Source organism: Artemia sp. Qi Xiang Cuo, chromosome 12, assembly GCF_049724085.1.
Source record: "Artemia sp. Qi Xiang Cuo chromosome 12, ASM4972408v1, whole genome shotgun sequence".
Taxonomy (NCBI): Eukaryota; Metazoa; Arthropoda; class Branchiopoda; order Anostraca; family Artemiidae; genus Artemia; species Artemia sp. Qi Xiang Cuo.
Window position 1 is genome coordinate 33495939 of NC_142805.1, and position 23244 is coordinate 33519182.

General features: G+C 34.6%; 2 protein-coding genes across 2 annotated transcripts in view; one reads left to right on the top strand and one right to left on the bottom strand.

Moving 5' to 3' along the window:
- Window positions 1-7310: 7310 nt before the first annotated feature.
- LOC148946042 (meiotic nuclear division protein 1 homolog) overlaps window positions 7311-23244 on the bottom strand; it is a 38871-nt gene continuing 22937 nt past the window's right edge. Inside the window, exons 3-5 of the mRNA XM_089097716.1 lie at window positions 21060-21165; window positions 13401-13547; window positions 7311-7569 (exon numbers count right to left, since the gene is read on the bottom strand). Coding sequence (XP_088953842.1) covers window positions 7435-7569; window positions 13401-13547; window positions 21060-21165 — 388 coding nt within the window. The 3' untranslated portion in view covers window positions 7311-7434. The remainder of the gene's footprint in view (window positions 7570-13400; window positions 13548-21059; window positions 21166-23244) is intronic.
- LOC148946043 (protein NDRG3-like) lies at window positions 15974-17257 on the top strand. Its single transcript, XM_089098198.1, has one exon. It carries the CDS (start codon window positions 15974-15976, stop codon window positions 17255-17257), a length of 1284 nt encoding a protein of 427 aa, XP_088954324.1.

A 23244-nucleotide genomic window follows, 5' to 3' on the forward strand; every position in this document is an offset into this window, starting at 1 on the left:
TCCAATTTTGTATCTTAGGTCTTTGCATGTATGCTTAGGCGTTGTGAATGGGAATGAGGTCCCATATGATAAATCATAACAACAAGAGTGATAGCATCTCTAAAAATTACCTTAGAATAGTTATATCTTTTGTGCTTGGGTACAGGACTATCATTAACGTACGCCGGAAGAGAAGAATCTAGCATACTTCATGGTTCGGTAGCTCTAACTCTTGATGTAAACAATAACATATTGTTTACATATTGCCGCCCCCTCCCCCGAAATCTTACAATTTTTATATTTTTCCATAATTTTCTGATACTTCTCACAGAATGAGGTATTTGAAGGATTTGCCCCCCCCCCCAAAAAAAAATCCTGCGTACGTGCCTGGTTGCAATCTGTTGAAGAGCAGCTATTAGCCATAGTATGCTTAAAAGTAAAGAGACGCCGCAAAAACAAATTCATGAGAATTTCAAATAAGAGCTTGAAGACTCAAAAACTGTGGTCGATAGGAATAATACCCTTGACCGGAGGTTTTTAGCCAGTCATCTTATAAATTGAAGAAATCCAAAATTTAGCTTCCGTTGGATTGGCATGTCTCTATTTTCTTTTTTTGTGTGTAGCAAATGGGCACATAAACTTCATATAGAGCTTTTAAAGGGCTCAATGGAAACATAATAGTTATATCTATGTACGTTTTTGAAACTGGAACATGGCCAATCGTTAGGTCTTACTCTGTCGTCATTTATCTTTCCCTTTTTTAGAACATCATATGTATTCTTGAGAATACAATTGACCAAAATATTTCAAATCTGCCCCCCCCCCCCTCCAGTCAAATTTGGTAGTGGGAGAGAGTTTAGTCTAAAAATCAGAGGTTTTATTCAAGTCATCGTAAGGAAGATCGGAAACATCGGATACACATATCACATAGGAACCTTTAGGATTGGGTATTGCTTTTTAGATTTTTAGTAGCTATCCGAGGATTATAATCAGAGCCGTATCCTAACCACTGAGCAATTAATTTTGTATCCCTTTATGCGTTCAACTTATCAATACTTTTTCAGTTTGATATAGACCACTATCTTTATTTGCAATCCATAATCATAAAATCTACCCAAAATCTCACCGTCTTAGTGTCCCATAGTGTTCTAGTCACCAGTTTAGGCCCCAGAATATTTGAAAGCTACAGGGCAACATGATGTGAAATGAGAAAGTAAAAATCTCCTAGACTTAAATTGTGCAGATGACTTAAATATTCTAGATGAAAAAGAGTTACCAAAAAGAATAAATTGCTAGAGACAAGTATGCCGGATGTAGCAAAGACACAAAAAGGGGAATACACTGCGTAGGGTGTTTTTAATTTGCAACTAAAAAAGCTGGAAGAATAGGAGGATATGTCATCAAACCTAAAATTACGATACTAGCCGTCACGAAAATGACAGTATGGCTCTTGAGCATGGGCGCTTTAACAAGTTAAGGAAGATATGCTAAATGTTTTCCAGAGGAATTGCTTAAGATTAGTCTTAGGTCCTCATTTGATAGATGGCATATAAACAAGAAGTGGTACAATAAATATAGTTCTACCTCGCTTTCTACTGCTTTAAAAAGGTTTAGATAATCAGATCACAAGTTACGGATGAAGAAATATAGTCTGCCAAAATAATGCTTTTTGGTAAACAATATGGGGGCAAAATAAAAGCTGAACGTCTTATAATGGGATGAAAAGAGGCAACAAGAAAAGATTCAAAGACAATTAGAACTTCTGGGGAGGAGGAGGAGGGGCTTGAGTAAACAGTGACGGAAATAATTTTGGAAGACGCAGTCTGTGCATCTGTTGCGGCCTCAAGCGGTGAGTTGTCAGTAGCAAATACTCAACTGCCTACTTTCCGCGGGAAAGCTAGTTGTTTTGAACGAAACAGATGATGCAACTGTCTCTATCAAGAATAATGAGCATTTAAATCTTGTTCTATGGAAAGTATGCAAAAGGAAACCTTGGAAGCCAAGAAATGAGTTCTCTTTCCTTCCATATCATATCATTAATACGTATTATATTGCAAGGAGGAACATTTGCAATATCAAAGCTTTCAAACTGAAATTTTAATGCTTCACTTTTGCAAGGAGGTGTTTGTTCCCTGAGAATAGAAGAATTACGAAGGATACTAAATGCTCAAGAAAATTTCGGTAGCAGCTCTTACCCAAGGAGTTCTGGTGGAGTTTGGAAATAGTTGGGAATAGATTGCTAGGTTGATACTAAATTACAAAGATCGCATTGGAATAAGACTAATTGAATGTGTTTAAATTAGGTCGTACGTGGGGCATATATATATATATATATATATATATATATATATATATATATATATATATATATATATATATACTATCTTTATATGTGAGTAATAATTGTGTTTGTATGTATATATGTATGTTCTCAAAAACGGCTCCATATTTTTTTCGGGAAAATTGGTATTTTGCGATATTCTCGCATAAAAAAACGATCTAGATAGGTCAGAAGTCTGAGAAAAATCGTTAAGAGCCTTAATTTTGGTTTTTACGAATGACGTCATGTGCTGTTATTACATCATATAAGCATTTCTTATGACATCATATAAGTATTTTCTTATATGATGTTATGCATAGCATAAATAAGATTGTTGAGTTTCTAACGCAACAGTAATTTATATAATATAATGTCTATTGAAAGACCCAAACACGAAAATTTGCAGTTGCAGTTACTATAAAAGATGATTCTTTGGAACCAACACCTGAACTATCAAACGTGATAAGATTTAAACTTTACGAACTGGACCATCAATTGCGACAACACCAATACGAAAAGCTAAAGCAAAGGCTATTGCTGAATTGTCAGAAGTAATTACAATCCAAAAACGTGAAAAAATGAAAATGAAGAGCAAAGACACGGGGAGTTAGAGGATATGCGAAAACGACAATTAGAGCGTGTTAAAAATGAAAATGAAGGGCAAAGACACACGCGGTTAGAAGACATACGACACCAAACGAGTGAGGGAGTCAATAAGGAAAATGAAGAGCAGTGAATCAATAAGAATCTGACAGGACAGCGAGTATCAAAATGGGTCAAAATTTAAAACGGTTGTAATGATAACTGTATTGGAGATTTGGACATGTATAAGGTCACCAATGCCAACTGTACCTTTGTTAAAAAACGAAGGTTTGGCGACGTTTATTGCATAATTAGAAATTCATATTTCATAATGACGAAAAATAAGCCGAGGTGTAACAAAGCAAACAAATTGAAAATGATAGCGATGATGATTGGGTTTTGGATTTTGACATGGATAAGGTCATCAATACCTACCATACCTTTAAAAATCGAAATTATGGACTGGATAAATCATTGGAAGAAAAAGAGTTTTTGCCCCGTCACCTCAGCAATTAAAAGAAACAAAGACTCGGCGATTTGTCTTTCATGATGACAAAAGAAAAGCCAAGGCAAAAGAAAAAGTTCTTGTCTCACAACATTCACGACCAAAAGTGACAAGAATAGTCGCCAGTGCCTTCCATACACTGTAAAATCAGAAACATGGACTAGATAAGCTGTTGGAAGAAAAAGAAGTTTTTGTCTTATCACCTGAACATATAAAACAAGCGAACGTTTAGCGATATGTCTTTCGTAATGGAAAAGACAAGCAGCGGCAAAAGTTAAAGGCCCAATAAAAAAATGTGTAATTTTACAAAGGCACCGCTTCTAATTTAAGTTCCATTTGGACGTCAAGACATTAAGAAAAGGCTCAAATTGTCTGCATTTAGAAGACAAGCGACAGTGAAAATCTATATATAGATGCCTGCCGCGTGCCCCATACCTTTGTTAAAAAAATAGAAGTTCGGCGATACATATTTCATAATAACGAAAGATAAGCCAAGGTGTCACGAACCAGACAAAATTGAAAATGATAGAGATGATTGGGTTTTAGATTCTACCCTGGATAAGATCATCAATACTTACTTAGCCTTTGAAGATCAAAAATGCATACTGGATAAACCACTGAAATAAAGAAAGTTTTTGCTTCACCAAGTGAACAGTAAAAATGAATAAAAGATTCGGCGATACGTCCTTCATAATAACAAAAGACAAGCCAAGGGAAAAGAAGAAGTTTTTGTCCCATCACCTAAACAATTAAAAGAAACAAAGGTAGTCGTCAAAGCCTTCCATACCTTTAAAGATCAAAAACCTGGACTAGATAAATCGTTGGAGGAAAAATACATTTTTGTCCCACCACCTGAACAATTGAAAGAAACAAAGGTTCGACGATATGTCTTTCATAGTTACAAAAGACAAGCCGAGGCAAAAGTTAAAGGTCCAATAAAAAAAAAATGTAATTTACAAAGAAACCACTATATATATATATATATATATATATGATTATATATGTATGATATGATATATATAGGTATATATGATTTTCATATATACCTTTGAAAATCAAAAACCTGGACTAGATAAATCGTTGCACGAGAAAGAAGTTTTTGTCCCACCACCTGAACAATGGAAATAAACAAAGGTTCGGCGATATGTCTTTCTTATTGGCAAAAGACAAGCCGAGGCAAACGATAAAGGTCCAATAAAAAAATGTAATTTACAACGACACCCCTTCTAATTTAAGGTCCATTTGGACGTCACGACATCAGGAAAAGGCTGAAATTGTCTTCGTTTAGAAGACAAGCAACAGTGATAATCCATATATAGAAGCCTGTCGTGTGCCAGGGCCCGTTACTATATATATATATATATATATATATATATATATATATATATATATATATATATATATATATATATATATATATATATATATATATATATATATATATATAAATATATATATATATATATATATATATATATATAATTTCTTAAACCACATTGGCCTGACATCACATAAAGAAAGAAAAACGAGCAAAAATGGTGTTTTTATAGGCCAAATGAAGATACTTAAAAAACAAACCTAATATTTCGAGAGGACAAACGCCTCTCTTCTTCAGAGCAAAACGAAACGATGTATCAATAAAAGCTAAAAATATAGAAGAATTAAAAACAACTACCTAACAACAATAAAAGCAAGTTATTCACCAAGATCATTGATTTTCACAAAATCCAAAAAAACATCTACTGCCATCGACGGATACTAGCGAACAACTGAACAAAGAGAGGGAAACCAATTCATCCCCTCAAAAAAACAAAAAGAACCAGGAATTAAATAAGTTGGAGAACTATGTAATTTGATTTCGGATTTTAATTAATTCATTTCTTGCAGACACCCTTTGAGACCTAAGGGGTTGATCAAGTGTTTGATTAGATGACTGGGAAAGTGGTTCAAGTTTTATTTCAGGGATTACTAAAGTATCGGCTTCTCTTTTGAGAAAACCGAAATATGACTCGTTTATTCTTAAATCACCGGAATCTTTGTTTAAAGCTAGACCCAAATGTTGGTATTTATAAATTTCAACAGTTTCTCTGTAGTGCTGGAAAATATCTTTGTCATGCGAAACAAGACTAGCTTGATTAAACAAAATAGTATGGTCCGGTTTTTCAAAAATGTGCTCTGCAAGGGCAGAGTCAAAATTTTCTGTTCTTTTCTACTTTTTAAGTGTATTATTAATTGAACTAGAGTGCTGAATTAATCTATCAGTTAGTCGCTGATTAGTTCTTCCGATATACCAAAGACCACCCGAACAAGGAATTCTGTAGACACCGGAGTTTTCACCTATCGGGATAGGGTCTTTACCTTGATAAATTTGAGACCTGATAGTTTTTCTGGGTCTATAATAAGTGTAAATTTTATTTTTTCTTAGATTTTTTGAAATGTGGTCTGAAATCCCTTTAACATATGGGAGACCAAGATAAACTGAATTTTCCCTTTGATTTGTGTTTTCTGTGGAACTATCTGATAATCTTTTAATGCGTTTTGCAATTACAGAATTTATTAAACTAATTGGATAACCATTCCCAAATAAAATATCTCTAAGGTGGTTGAGCTCTAAATCCAAGAAACGTGTTGAACAAACTTTCAAAGTTCTATCAACTAGAGAAGTAACAACTCCTCTTTTCACAGCAGGAGAATGATTTGAGGAATAACTTAAGTAACGGTCATTGTGTGTGGGTTTTCTATAGACACTAAACTCGAATAATTAATCATTTCGGTGCACCAGAACATCTAAGAATGGAAGACGCCTCTCTATCTCTGATTCCTGAGTAAATTTCAGCTTTGGATCCAAAGAGTTGAGCAAGTGAAGAAAAGAACCCAGAGACTCGTCACCATGCTCCCATAAATAAAAAATGTCATCTTTAAAACGAACCCAAAATTCAGGTTTACAAGAACTTTGCAAAACAGCCCTTTCTTCAAGGTCTTCCATGAAAATATCAGCCTGTATTGGAGAAAGAGGGGCACCCATGGAGAGCCCATATTTCTGTCTATAAAAAATGCCTCTATAATGGAAGTAAAAAGTAGTTCTGTTACAAAGGGCTGTAAGCGAAAGAAGTGTCTGATTCGAAAGAGTAGAATTTTCTGATATAGATGGGTTAGAATTAAGTTTTTGCTCCAAAAACAGGTCGGCCTTTTGAGGATCACAATTGGTATACATTGAATCTGCATCAAAACTGCCAATTCTTGTGTTTGGTTTAACCGAAACTTGCTTTACCTTGGAAACAAAATCAGCGGACTTTTTAATATAGGATTTTTGAGCCTGAATTAGTGGGCGAAATATCACTGATAAGAATTTCCCAATTTTTGCTGTAGGAGAATTAAAAGAAGAAACAATGGGTCGAAGTGGATTACCGGGCTTATGAACTTTAGGAAGACCATAAAAGCTATTTTTGCTCGTTTTTCTTTCTTTATGTGTATATATATATATATATATATATATATATATATATATATATATATATATATATATATATATATATATATATATATATATATATATATATATCTCAATTATGCTAGTTTTATAATATAGAAAATGAAAACAAAGGTCACGTGTTAAATGTGCTATCGCAACAGAACGCGAAGCTGTTTGCAAACAGGTTTGTACGGCATTTGACGGGTTATAGTTTGTTCTGATGCCAAGTAAGTCAGCTTATCGGTGTGGAAAGGGGGAGAACAGATTGGTTCGTCTCGTTTAGGCACGGGTCCATTTACGAGGTCATGGAGCCTTGCGCGGAATGATGGTGACGTAACTTCTTTGTTCTGTAAATTTTTAGTGAAATAAATCGATTAATTGAAAATGGGGCTGAATGTGGCGATTTGTAAATGAAGCAAATCTGAATTCTTTGGACGAATTTAATGAAAGAGAAGAAATAAAAGGAAAATATAATGCATAAAAACAAAAGTATGCTGCTGCAGATATTGACAACCCCTGAAGTAAATATCAAACCAAGACAAACAAAGTAGCAAAAAATTGTAAGGATAAATAAAGTTAGACATAATCCAGGTCCTCTGGGATTTCAAACTGTTTGTTGATGACTTCTTCCTCAATGAAAAACTTGTTTTTGCACCAAGATTTTGCTGAATGTATATTGTCTGTCCATCGATTTGCTGCTTCCTTCGCTACCTAGAAGACAATGTGGTACTATCCCATTATCTGGGCCTCTCTAAAAAGTCAAGTTTGGTTAATGCTAATGAAATAAAATAGAATGAATATATAATAGTTTCAAAACAAATTTGGGCTATATATTTGCAAATTAGGGGGTGGGTGGGTGGGGGGAAAAGTATTGCATATATTAAATACGTAGCCTAACCTAACCTAGGTACCTTCTCCCCCCCTAAACCCCAAAAAACCACAGTTTAATATCGTATACGCAATAAAAACCGGTTTTATCATTGCATAGTCTATAGTGATTAACCCAAGAGGCCCGGATAATGGGATAATACCAACAACGTTTTATGACTTATTTACCAAAATTTCTCCGGAGGAAACTTGAACAAAGCAAAAACTGATCAACGGCTTGTTTGAAAAGTTTAAGCATCATATCTCTTTTTCCCCAGGAAAACTTTCCGTTCTGTCCTAAAATTTTTACTGATTATATCTATAGGTATGCTAAAAAAGGGATGGCGAGTGCCATAACATAAAGTTATACCAGGGACAGTTATACAATCGATGCAAACACACATACAATAGATATATTAAGGTAAATTAATACTTTCTTTGTATTTCAGTTACGTATTTAAGTATGCAAATACATTGGAATTAAATCGCTTGAAGTATAATACAGAGAGGATGATTATTAAGGTAACCACATGGGGTTTATTTAGGTTATTTTATACTCAAAGATACATTATACAAAACAGTCAAGACGAATATCAAGACTAAATCAATCTGCTTCAATAGCAATCCAATATATTTTTCCACTTTTAACAATAATAATTTTTTGAATTTTTGTTGAATCTGGAATTTTGAATTTTTTTTTATTGTCAGGTTTATTCCTCTTGTTTGTTAAAATTTCGCCTCCACCTTAGATTAAATATAAAAAAAAAATATTATTTAACCGACAGTAAGGAGTAACAGTAAACTTGAAATAAACAAAAATTATTCGGTACATCAAGGGGGCTGCCCCTTCCTCAACCCTGGCTATTCATGCGAAAGTCTTAAATCTTCATTCAAATCAACGGCCCTTGTGTTTAAACAGACACATCTAAACAGTTTACCTTATAATAGTTTACCCAACAGTTTACAATTATTTACCTTAATTTTCAATTACCAGTTTCTTTTTCTCTAATTTTAGTTCTGAAAATGCAGTTCCTATTATTTGAGTAGAATTTTAAACCATATCAATGGGTTTCTTCCTAAATTTAGGAAATGTGTTTGTTGATCTTTGAACCATCATAAATTGAAATTGAGCAAAGTTGTGACGTTAAAAACGGTTTTCTTGAACCTCATTGGAGCAGAAGATCTGTTTTGAAAGGGTTCATTTTTCATAACACAAAGATTTTTAAAGGTCAACAAAGTTCACCACCCTCTAGGGAGAGAAGGAGTGGAAGTAGGTACTTCAAAACACTTTCCCGGTACATACTTTAACCTGTAGACCCATACCTGGAAGGTTCATTTTCCTAACCTAACCCCGATAAATTTTTATCAAATCATATTATTGAGTTTCAACTAAAGTGAATATACCATTCCATGTCTTTTTTTTAATGCTGTTTACGAATATAACAATCATTTCTATCGGAAATGAATTTTAGCCCCCCCTCTATATATGTCAATTCAGGATATATATTTGCACATTTGGGGGTAGGGGTTAGGTTAGGTTAGGGGGGGGGGGCTAAAATGTATTTCCGATAGAAATGATTGTTATATTCGCAATCAGCATAAAAAAAAGGCATCGAATGGTGTATTCACTTTATTCCTAACCAAATAATAAGATTTGGTAAAAATTTACCCAAACCCCTTTCCAAGATAGCAAAAAGTAGCTAAACTAGAGTCTTACCTTTATTTTTTCTAATCTTAAGTTTAATATGGCCGTTACTTTTCTTTGAGAAACTTTTTTTTAGTTAATTAAATGCAAGAACATATCTATTTCCTATATATTTACGTCACTGTACTGCAAAATAAAGTGTACATTTACCTGGTACCGGTGTAGTGGAAGAAGCCGAAGCTATAGAATTGAAGATGTTGACGATCGAATCCCGCACGGTGCCAGGAATTTATAATGTATGAGTTTGCATAAATAATTTTTTTCTTATATGATACCAATTTTGTAATAGTAAGGATTACGCAATTTCCACTTTCCCCATTTACTGATTCCAGGTAATCTCCAGCTAAGCTAATCTTTATTTTGTAGTAAAACCTTGGTACTGGAATTCCCAGTTGTTGTTTTTTCAGACAATTTAACCTGTCCACAGGAATGACTAGCTCATAATGCAAAAAGCCCCAAGCAAGACCCGTCCTGCGCTTGACTCCAGTTAAAAGGTATTGCTCAATGTAGATTAATTAATATATAGATGTAAAAGCTCCCATCAAGGGTGTATCCAGGATTTTTATACGTTTTTTTTGGGAGGGGGAGGGGCAAGAAAACTTTACCTCCCTACCACTGGATAAGGCATTGGCTCCTATGTCTCCCTTCAAAAATCTTTCCTTTAATAATGATTGACTCCCCCCCTCAGTACCTTGCTCTTTACGCTAAACTTTGACTGTTCGTCCCAATTTTTTAAGAACAACTCGTTAAATACAAGATCTGTTTAAATAGATTTGGAATTGTTCATTAAAAGTGCTAAGAACTTTAGCGTGAAGAGTAACTCAGAGTAATTCGCTATAAAATGATAGAGCTTTTGTATATAGAAGCTAAGTAGAACCGGTTTCTTCGTTAGTTTCTTTCAGCTTAGCGTGGGACAAGACAAAGAGAAGTGACAGAATAGATAGGAAATATTTTGGACTTTATATCTGCACATTAAGCCTCATAAATATTGTTAAGGTTAAATTGATAATTTATTAAATAATTTATAAAATAATTTATAGTTAAATTAAATAGTTTATAGTTAAATTGATTTATTTGGAACTATTTGGAGTCCTCGTAAACGAGAAGGGAAAATCAACATCCCAAGCGCTTGGGAAATATTGGAAATAGCATTCAACTAATGAAATATATAAAGCGCTCGTGATTAGGTTAGGAAACAGCTTTTGTGTATTGAAGCTAAGTAGAACCGGTTTCTTCGTTAGTTTCTTTCAGCTTAGCGTGGGACAAGACAAAGAGAAGTGACAGAATAGATAGGAAATATATAATTTGGGCTTTATATCTGCACATTAAGCCTCATAAATATTGTTAAGGTTAAATTGATAATTTATTAAATAATTTATAAAATAATTTATTAAATAATTTATAGTTAAATTAAATAGTTTATAGTTAAATTGATTTATTTTGAACAATTTGGAGCCTTCATAGATGTGAACGTAAAAACATCATCCCAGGTACTTGGGAAATATTGGAAATGGCATTCAACTATTGAAATATATAAAGCGCTCGTGATTTGGCTAGGAAACAGAAACTTTAATCTATGTAAACAGCCTAGATTCCTGGACACTGTTGCATAGTGTTTATTAATACTCGTATGTGCTTTAAACGACAAATCTTACTTTATATAAATACCTAAATATCTAAATATATCCACTCTTTTTATGGAGGAAATTCCAATAATGATAGTTTGAATGACCTCGAAATTCTCAAAAAAAAAAAAAAAAAAAAAAAAAAAAAAAAAAAATCCTACTTGTCTAGATTACATAAAAGTCGATTAGCATGAAACAAAGAATAAATTCAAAGCAACGGTTTTGAGAGACAACCTTAGGTTGTCCTGACTCAAACAGGTGAGTAGAACTTTCTATTTCCCTTCTAATGAACATCCAAAAATTATCCAGGAAGAATATGGGGGTGTTATCAGAGGGGGATATTCCGCGGGAGAATTTTCAGGGGAACACCTTGAACCAAAATATAAGTAAATCGGGGACGGGCATTGAAACAGAATGTTGACCCACCAAAAACTGAAGATGTATTCTAGGAGTTGTTTAACTCGATGTACGTAGATCAACAAGAATCGATGTCGCACAAGGATAAGCCGATTTTTAGTTTCTCATTTGATTCGCTGGTTTTAGCTGTTTGACGAATATCCTCCGAAAGCTCCTATGCTTGCGTCTCTGTTGCGCACGTTCTTTCTAGTGACCAATTATTGCATTTGTAAAATATGTATACTTACCTTCACTCTTTACCCCCTCCCATAAAAATCCTTCATCCTTTAAACACTAGTTTAAATCTTTTAAAATGTCATATACTAATGCCATAAGCAATTATGCTATTGCAAGAAGAAAGACATTTTTTTTTACCGAGAGCGAAAAATGTTATGCCTTAAACAGTTTCGTAATCGTTAGAAATCGCGTATTACATAATATACGGTTAGCAGTCTGTCAAAAGACTTTATCCTGTAGGGCTATTCCTAGGGGGTGGTGTTTTCCGGGGAAAAGTTAATTACGGCGCCCTCCTTCTGACCCCCCCCCCCAAAAAAACACACAAAAGACCCAGCTGCGGCGTCCCCACATCCACAGCCCCCCCCCCCCAAGTCATGGTGTCTGAGACAGCTTGTCCCTGTCCCCTCCTCCTTCGAACGGCCCTGATCCTGACGAACATCGACAGATTATTTAAACAATTTACTTGCCCAAAACCAAAACTCATTAGGAAACCATAAAATACATTTCAGATAATTTGTTTTGAACTTAGACATCCAAATTACTGTATTTTTATGCGTAATGGAAAGCTTGTGAAGCTTAGACTAAAAAAAAAAATTGTTTTCTCGTTCAAGTTCTGGAGGAAACTTGAACGAAGCGTATTACTATTAGCAAAAACTGATCAACGGCTTGTTTGAAAAGTTTAAGCAACCTACCTCTTTTTCCCCCAGGAAAACTTTCCGTCTGCCCTTAAAATTTTTACTGATTATATCTATAGGTATGCTAAAAAAAGGGAGGGCGAGTCCCATAACATAAAGTTATACTAGGGAATAACCACTGGAATCAGACTTTTAAAGCCACTGATAACGTATTTGAGAAAATAGCTTTAAGCGATGAGAGATTTAAAGCAACAGAAATTGCAACATACATATATGAGGGAGCAAAGGCCCATTTGAACCTTCCATTATTCATACTAGGGCGTAATTCCCTCTTCACTTTAAGTCCAAAGTATCCATATGATGATTACACAACATTAAAACATTCATCCAAAAAAACATAAAAAATCAAACTGGCACTTAAGAACTATCTGTGAAAGCGTAGAAAAAAAGAACGAACAAGAAAATCCAAAAAAGAGTTTCAAGAAAATCGTCCAACGGCCTCCTAACTCTCCTCTTGTGCAAGTCCCATCCCTATTTTAGGAGCTGCGTTTCTTTTTATTTGTAAAATAATTTCAGTAAAAAAATTTTCTAAGCTGTACAACAATAATTTTCAGATTAAATATATCAGTTTTCTGTTCAATTTTATCTTTTTTTCTTCTGCAATTTATTGATAGTTTTTTAGAGGAAAAGGTATAAATTAAAAAGGTTATATTCTTCATGAGCACCTGCAGAAAATTTCCCAAGGGACCAAGTGCAACAGCAACTTTGTTTTTACCATGTCTTAGTGTAAACATTTCTTATTATTCTTTTTTATACATTTTAAAAAGTATGTTTCTCCTAGAGGAGGGGGGGCAATAACCCTCCTATCCTCCCTTTAATGCCTCTATTGAGCCATTGCATCAGGTCTATATGGCATTAATACAACACTGCCTGTGGATTATTCTCAACAATCCTTACAGCTTCTTCTTGATATTCGAATGCACCAGAAAAAAAAAAATGGAGTTAAGCATTCTACTGTGATGTTCAGCAGAATCACAAAAACAACCAATTTATTCATGAATTTGCTATTGGGTTTACCTGAGTCATTTTCCTGGTTTCTTCCAATGCTTCTGGATCGCAATCTCTATATTTTTTAATCTCTTCTTGAATATTCTTCAGTTCAGTATTTCTTTCTGCCAATGCCTCAAGTATTGAAACCCTTTCGCTATATTCCTCGCGTCCAACCTAATAGATAGAAATAACAATTATTATAGTTTATTATTTATTACACAATTATTTCAGTGGAAATTTATTTCTTAGCTCCTATGTTAATTTTATTTCTCATCCCAAGTTAAGAAGTAGAGTATCAACGAAAACAAATACAGCAAAAACAAATTAGATTAAAAAAACGTGCCGCGGTAACGGCACCGTAAAAAGCGCTGTTTATTTTCACATATCCTGATATGCAAAGATCAATTCTTAGAATAATCTAGGATGAAATTACATTGTATGACCTAAAACTGATTTTCCTTGGGAGATTTCAGCCTTTCATGGTTGCAGCAGCAGCAGCTGTAACCTAGTTAAGAACAAACCACTGCCCAAAGTAACCAAAAATTTAAAATCGCGTTAAAAAAAAACTATCTGGTGAGAAAAAAGTTCAATTTGTAGCTGATTCAGGAATCGCGACCATTATTTTGATTAGTAAGTTTGTTACAAAAACAATTTTTTTGGAATTCCGAAATATATGCTAAAACCCCTCGAAAATGGCGTCAGACCGAAACAAAAATACACCATTGAAATCAGCATTACCGAAAATATCACACGGGAAAGTTACAGCACATAGTCTTAGACAGTAGGGGAAATCACTTTTTAACATGGGTAGTACTGGGACATGGTAGTTGTTTAAGGGCTCAAACGAAAGGAAATTGCTATATCTAAGTGCTTAGATAAGCACAAAAACATAGTATTAAAAAAAAACACAATATTTAACAAAACTGCATTTTCACATCCAAGATGATGTCATATCTTCAGGGAAAAACATTCCCATTTTTGTAGATTTGTGCATGAAACCAAATAGGTTATCTGATATTCTGAATTTGATGGTGCGATTTTCACCAAGATAATTTGTATTTGTGGGAGAGCCTCCTTCCCCACTCTCTTTCAAAAATCATGCAGATTTTCTTAGCTTTTTACGGGTATTCAAATTGTTGAATTTTACGTATCTGGAATCCTTAATTGTTTTTAAATTCCTTTTTTTAGTTTCGGTTAATATTAACCCAAATTGCTCCTTATTTACAGTTCGTTATCATGAGCTAATTATATTATTCGCTTAGATTAGGAATGAATAAAGATGATTGATCAAGTAGACAGAGCTTCACTTAGCTTGTTACTATCATGGTTGCAGCGGCAGCTGAAACCTATTAAAGAACGAACCACGGCCCGTAGTAACACAAAATTAAAGAAAACACACTTTAAAAAAACTGGCTAGTGATAAAATTTGTCATTTGTTGCTTATACAGGAATTGTAATCCTAATCTCGATTAGTCTTAGTAGTAAAATTTTATTTAGAAACCAATTTTAGGGAAATCGATAAATAGCCTGAAACCCCTAAAAAATGGTGCCGGATCGAAACAAAAAGTACACCATTAGAATCTTCATGGCCGAAAATCCTATACAGAAACTTACAGTCCCCTGGCTTAAGAAGTAAATGAGTATTTTACATGGGTAGCACTGACGTGTCCTCTTCTTTTATTTTTTTTCCCTCACTGTTAGCGGCACACTGGAATATCATAGAGAGCTATTTAAGGGCTCATTAGAAAGGAAATTCCTATATTTAGTACTTTTTGTAATTAATCAAACAGACATTTAAAATAGTAATTAGTAAAAATGGTGGAAGCATCAATGTCAGCCAATTGGTACCAGAAATGGACGAAGGATGGAAAATGTCGTATTTTAAGAGAAATTTGAACTCTCATTTCCTTCTAACACTTTCCTAATAAGACAAACATTGCTACATTTTTTGTCACTTAATTCTTCCCCTTTCGGATCAAGTGATATATAAGGTCCTATATAGTTCAAGAGTTTAATCTTTAAGTTTGCAGCTTCACTGGATCGCTTTTTTATGGTCTTGAAAAACTAGTCTTAGCAATTTAGATTACAGGTGAAGTAACATTAGGATGCAGATATAAGAATGAAATAAATGATAAAGCAGAAAGTCTAGATAGTCTGTTTCTCAGTTTTTTTTCTTACTAACCAGACACGCTGCTTACATTGCTTTTAAATTGATGCTATTGTTGCAAAACGGAATCTTTTTTTTAGCTATTTCGATTGCATCTACCTCTGCAACCACGATAAGGGCTAAACAGGTTTATTTAATCTAAGGGACTAATCATTCAGAAACGCTATTGACGCTAAGTGTTTTTCAAAACTCAGACGTCATACAACATGACAACAACAAATTTTACTGAGCTTGAACGGTAATACACAATATAAAATTTTAACATATCTATAGTAGCATAAAAATGTGTATTATATTTATATGCGGAAAAGGACTTGGAAAACTGCCTGAAAGTACGTTACAAAAAATTTTGTCTGTCAATGTTCATTGATTACAAACAAACTATTCTTGTTTATATGGTTAACATCCCGTATTGCTTTGGCTGCCAAAAACTATGACAAAAAAAAAAGTTAGATTCTTTATTCCTCCAGAGACCGTTTATAAGAGTACCACTATGCCCAAAACTCAACGGTCTAGTGAGGTTATTGATTTTCGTGAGAAATTAATTACCACAACATCTCACCCACTAAGTGATATTTCACTAGAGGAAGAACTTACTAAACCTGAACGAGGAAGAATCTCTACTGTTAATGATGACGACATTCAGCTAGAAACAGTGGTCTTGCCCGTAAACAGCAAATCTTTGGCAAAAAGTGACACATTATATGATGAAGAAAAAGTTGAAACCTCACATGGAAAGTTGCTTGTAGCTGTTCAAGGTGAAAGAAGCAAACCAGCCATTGTAACATACCACGACTTGGGACTAAATCATATTGCTAACTTTCAAAACTTTTTCAATTTCAGCGAAACAAAAAGCCTCATTTCCAATTTCTGTGTATACCATGTGAATGCACCTGGACAAGAAGAAGGAGCCCAAAACCTGCCTCATGGATTTGTTTATCCTACTATGGATGAACTGGCAGGACAACTGATATATATTATGGCACATTTTGATTTGACAAGGATCATAGGGCTCGGTGTTGGTGTTGGTGCCAACATTTTAGCTAGATTTGCAATTAAATATCCGGAAAAAGTTAAGGGTCTTATTTTGATTAATACTGTATCAACAGCAGCCAGTTGGAATGAGTGGTGCAACCAGAAACTAAATGCTTATTACTTGAATTATAAAGGAATGAGCAAAGGCACTCTGGACTATCTTATTTGGCATCACTTTGGATTAGAATATCAAGAGAGACAGCATGATTTACACCTGACTTTTCGTGAATACTTGGCTCGGCATGTAAATCTAAAGAACTTGGCACTGTTCATAAATTCCTATATTGAAAGATCCGATTTAGGAATCATGAGACTGGATGAAAAACACGGGAATATTTTTCCAGATCTCAGTGCTTTTGATACTGTTCTTAGTGCCGTTCAAAATATCTATTCATATGTTCAAAGATACTTCAGACCTGTCAGTGGATTGTCTGAGAACAAAACTGATGAAGCTTGTCAGATGTCTGTATCCACACTTAGTATCACCGGAGCCTACAGTCCCCATAAAGAAGCAGTAGTAACTTTTAACAGTCGCTTAGACCCAACTAGGACAGATTATCTTGAATGTAGTGACTGTAGTATGGTATTAGAAGAGCAGCCAGCCAAGATTATAAAAGCGATGAAACTTTTCTTGCAAGGAATGGGTTTTTATTATCAAACTCTTACGAGTCTTAATACTTAGTAAGACCTAGGAAATCGATTTCTGACCTCTTTGCACGGGGAAATGAACCTCGACTAGGGGGAAAACCTAGAGCAAGGGATAAAGCTTGTCTACTGTGGTTGACATTGTCCTGTTTCTGTATAATAGCTTAATAGATTGGTTTGGTATATTACCTGTCGATGTTTCTACAGGTATCATTAAGCTATCAGAATTATCTTAAATTTGAATGGAAACAGTCAATGGAAAAAGTAATGATATATGTAATGATAACTTTAAGTAAGGAGCGACCCAGCTCAATAGTAACCGAAACTCTAAAAAACGGAATTTTGATACCAATAGATACTCCACAGGAATCCAATTTTTATGCTGATTTCAAATATATAAGTTTCATCAAGTTTAGTTATACCTATCAAAAGTCACGCGCCTGAAAAAATTAACCTTATTTTCGAAAAAGGGGGAAACACCCCCTAAAAGTCATAGAACTTTAATGAATCACACCATCAGATTCAGCGTATCAGAGAACCTTACTATAAAGTTTCAAGCTCCTATCTGCAAAAATATGGAATATTGTATTTTTATGCCAGAAGAAAGATCACGGATGCGTGCTTATTTACTTTTTTTCCAGGGGTGATCGTATGGACCCAGTGGTCCTAGAAAATCACAAGTGGGCTCATTTGAACGGAAATTAAAATTTATAGTGCCCTTTTTACGTGGGAGGATAAGGAGCAGCATCAAAACTTAAAACGAACATAAATTATTACGTATATGATTGGGTTCGTCCCCTAGTCATTACCTCCCCCCTTTTTCACTAAATTTTTTTTTTTGTACTTTCATCAAAGTTATTTATTCTAATTAACGGCCTTTATGATTAAGGGGTCATTCTTAAAGAACTGGGAAAAAAGATTAGAACTTTTGCGTAAAGAGCGAGGTATTGATTAGGGGGCGAACCCCCTAATGTATGTAATAAAAATATACAAATATAGAAGTTCGTTACGTGTGTTAATTCGTAAGTTACGTGAGACCAAAATTTCGAGAAAGCTATTTTGCCAAACAAAAAAGTAAAATTAATATGCAAATTTCGTTTTAATTATTCATGTACTGTGAGCCAAATTCAAAGCTGCATTAATTCACAAACGTTCAGAAAATAAATAAAAAAAAAGGTTTTTTTAACTGAAAGTAAGGAGCGACATTAAAACGTAAAATGAACAGAAATTATTACCTAGATTAGGGGATTTGGCCCCTAGTCAATATCTCGCTCTTTACGCTAAAGTTCGAATTTTGTTTCAATTCATTAAGAACGACCCCTGAATCACAAAGGCCATTTAATTAGAATAAATAGCTCTTTTGAAAGTACTAAAAAAACCTTAGCGTAAAGAGCAAGGTATTAACTAGGAGGAGAATCCCCCATATACCTAATAATTTTTGTTCGTTTTAAGTTTTAATATTCCTCTTTACTTTCAGTTGGAAAAACTTGTTGTTTTTTTGTATTAATTTCTGATCTTTTTTAAATAATGCTGGGAAATCTAGCGCCCCCTTCATAGCAATGTCCCTTCCCCCACGGAAAGATCCTCCCACTTAATCCCCTCCTTCGACCCCCCCCCCACCACTACCAGAAAAAATCTCCCTGAAAACGTCTGTATACTTCCCAATAACCAATAATATATGTAAACAATGGGCAAAGTTCATAATTTGCAGTCCTTCCCCCGGGGACTCAGGGGGATTAAGTCATCTTCAAAGACATAGTTACTAGATTTGCCGACCATGCTGAACAAAATGGCTATCTTAAAATTTTGATCGGGTGACTTTGGGGAAAAAATTAGCATGAGAGGGGGCCTAGTTGCCATCCTAGTTGCCGTTTTTTAGAGTTTTGGTTACAATTGAGACGGGTCGCTCCTTACTTACAGTTCGTTATCACGAACTGTTTGAAAGGACAATGCGAGTAATATGATAAACTGTCGGATGGAAAAATAGGAGGTTGGAAGACGATTGGAAGTGTCCAGTGGAGGCATGCGAAAGTAAACGATGCACATGCAAGGCACATGAATAATGGCTTACTGTTGAGAATAAAACTTCTTGTAGTAGATACACTTCTGAAATAGCGTACTGAAAATCAGATTCCTGGAACTCTTCTAAGAACTAAATAAAAGTCACTGAACAAATTCTGAGAAGAACAATGCAAAAAGAAAACTTCTAGGTCAAGAAAACCACATTTTTAAATAATAATAATAAAAAAAAAGGCAAAGATACCGAACCGAAAATCCGATGTATCATAATAAAATCCGATAAATTTCAAGAGATATTTTATCTCATTTTTCATCACAGTCTTCACTTAAGCATAAGTTTTTTTTTTTTTTTTTTTTGCAAGGGAAGCTGAACGGATGTTTAAGAACGGTTTAATAGCAGATGGACTTGCAACTGTGACAACTAGCCTGGCCTTCTCACGACGAGACTCTATACACCACAAATTCGACTGGAACATAGACATCCATAAAGTAGGAAACTAATAAACATAAGAGAGAATCAAGGCAGAAAAAATAAGCCGTAGGATAGATCTGCGAAATACGTGCTTCAGCTTACACTTGGTGCCCGGATTTCTGGTAATCGCATTCTTCAAAAAATAGTGAAGTGATCTAAAATTCTGCTTACCAAGACATAGCTACGAAGAATTGGAAAGAAGCAAAATACTGTCAATTAGATTAGCTGTGATAAAGTCAAAATTACGCACGACTACAACACCAATTATGTTTGCTGTATTATGTGACAACATCATCCATAAAACTATGTTTTTTTATTACAGGTGTTACTATGGCGCAGCTCGGGAATTAGTGTTGCATATACGGTCTTTCAAACAAGTACCTACAACTATCCTAGGACAATCTCTCTGGAAAACAACTAGCACGTCTTCGTCATCCTCTCAAAGCATTCCTGCTTCAAAGCCATACTTGACCATTGTCAACATGGTGACTTGTCATATCCTAATTTCCTGATTACTCCAAATCCTTCCTTTTCACCCGGGCGCTTTCCGGGCAAATGCCCTTAAAACCCAAAGAATTTGTTAGGGTGCAAATAATTTTTGTGTACGTGCCTACCTATGATAAAGGATATCTGAGAACGTACTATCGACTGGTTATCAGCAACTTTACCATCGACAGGGGCGACTATGGTGCGGCTTGGGCAATAGATTCATTATACAAGATTTTTATTCTCAAATGGAAATAAATCTTCTATCTCGCACATCGAATAGGCGACGTTGTAGTATTTGCAGTAAAACGCTGACATCTTCTGCTATAACTTAATGCTCAACACTGTGAGCGTGATATAACATAAAAACCTTTTTTTTACAGCCCAGCAAAGCACACAAGAAAGTCCTTTAACCTCCTCCCATTTTAGACTCAAGCCTTTGGACCTCACTCGTTCGTTACCATAACGTCACCTTTTCAGTTTTAATTTTTTTTTCAATTTATATTTTTGGATATTTTTATAGTCTCAAGTCCACGATCCAAAATTATTCTAAATAAATTTTCATGTTTCTAGCTTGATAAGTTTATCTTATTTTTCAGCAGAAAGGAAAAAGTGGACACATAAGCTCACACGCTTGATTTTATTTGCATACACAAAAGTAACATGACGTTTTTCAGAGGGTATGTTATTCAATAAATCGTGATTTATTGCAGATTAATATTGAAACACTATAAAAATGCATTAACAGTGAAAAACAGAGAAATGGACAAAGCCCGAAATTAAGGTCACTCTCCACCCTCCAAAAGTAAGAAATTACATATTAAAATTAATGAAAGTAAGAGATACAAAAAAAGAAGCAAACCTGAGACTTCTGTATAGCTTCCAAAGTAGCCACCTTCTTCTCCTTGATTTCTTTAAGTTTTTCTGACAATTCCTCAATTTTCCTCTTTCTGACATTTCCAGCTTTGCTAAAAATTGGAAAACATTCAGATGAAATGTTCATAAATTACTATATGCTAAAATCACTGAGTTTAAATAGCATCTTTCGTGAATGTCTCTTGCTAACCATTAGAATTTTCGTTTTTCTAATAATTTGAGAATCTTAAATCTCGAACAGTTTCGAAATTCCATGGGGAAGTGCAATTTCTGGAAATTTCCCGTTTAAACTCATGTAACTAGTGACTGTAGACGCATATAGTACTGATCCAAGTAAATACGTAGGAACTTTTTCGTGAGGAGGGGAGGCATATATCCGAAAAAAAAGCAATAAAGGCATAAGAATATTATGCCTTTATTAATTACGAGCAATATTACGAATATTATATTACGAATACTATAAGAATATTACGAGCAATAATTCGGCACCACTTATTTATATCAAGATTGGGAAGGTCACAGAGTCAAACGCCTCCCTACTTACGCACCTGGTCTTACCTTTGAACGAAGAGGATTAAAATTTGTTTATTTATAATAGGACGTTGCACGTTACCTGACCACCACACTAGCCATATCATTGACATCAATTTTATGTTAATGGTTTAGCACAGTGTCAAGGCCGAGAACTATATTTGTAAAAGCGTTTAATTTAAGTTTCACAGTCAGTCAATCTAAAGGTCCTTTAATGAGACTTTAATATTAGCAAGAGTCAGCCAAAAGTAGTTTTGGGAATCACCTAATTTTAAACCCATTCACACTGAAGGTTTAGCTTTTTTCATCTGATTGTTTTATTGAGTCAAGACGGTGCAACTTATACACATCAAGTTATAACAAGAGAGACAGAGAGGTAGAACTTCAGCTAAAGCCCAGAAATGGATTTAGCAAAAATGCAAGTTAGACTTATTTGAAATTTTTTAAGGCTCCACCAATTACAAAGTTGAATTACTGATCCCAACTTGTGCATTAAAAAATCAGCACACTACACAGCATGGAAATATGCCCTGTAGTGGCAAAGAAGGATTGATCTCTGCTTGATAATATGGGACCTGGACCTTGATCTCGGCTGCAACAGGGTTCGGAACTACGAGGAGCCTCATCACATAATGAAACAAAAGGAAGAAACATGGTCATGTAAAGGCTGTATTAGCAGGGTGGGATGGAAGTCTGCCTGGCAATATCCTGGGGTTCAGTCCAAACTGCAGCACGGTTTGGAGTTCCATGGAGATTATGCATTAGCGTCTTCAAATAACAATCAAACAAGAAAAGGAAGCATGGATATGTAGAATCAAAAATCAATTCATTGTTGGGAAAAGCTTTTGATGCATATTAAGGGACAGGAGGATCTAAATAGACTATACGACAAAACACAGTTTGATTGATGAACTGGGAATTTGAAATCAATCTTCTTCTTGATTGAACATATTTTCAGATGCTGATGCATAATCTTCATGTAACTACAGGCCCTACACCAGCTCGTATCAAACCCATGACCGTATTGCCTAGCAGACATCAATTCACTGTGCCATAACAGGGTTGAGTTTTCCCTTCTTTTTTAAACGCATTAATTTTATTGCAAATAATTACTATCTGAACAAATAGGAAAAAAAAGCCAATTAGACCATTCTTCAAATAACTGTGACTGGCTACAATCCTTGTAATTAGTATAGAAAACTACAAGTTTAGCTATGTACGAGGTTAAAATTTTCCTTGCAAATGGTAAAACCTGCTCAAAAGGATTATTTAAAATCCAGTTTTAGCAATAGAAAAATCTTGGTACTAGTAAATTCAAACTATAAACAAGTCTTAAACGCTACTAATAACACAATAGAGATAGCTCTATGTTGTGGAAGTCACATATGCAAGTCAACAAAGCCTATTAAAATCGACTTTTCGGTAGTATTGGCGGGTATCTTTCAGGAGAGATGGAAGGCATTATAAGAATTGGAAATCACCAAGGCGGCTGCTCAGCAAAAGCAGAAAAAAGTACAAAGTACATTAGCATCTAAATCAGCTAATTGTCTAAATTATCTACATATTTATTACTTTCATAAGAAATTAAAATCACATTTAATATTGTCATTGTTCCACTTTGATCTTTCATGTTGGCAGAG

Bases quoted from the DNA above. Each gene is read 5' to 3' on its own strand.
- LOC148946043 (XM_089098198.1), top strand. From the start codon at position 15,974: ATGACAAAAAAAAAAGTTAGATTCTTTATTCCTCCAGAGACCGTTTAT.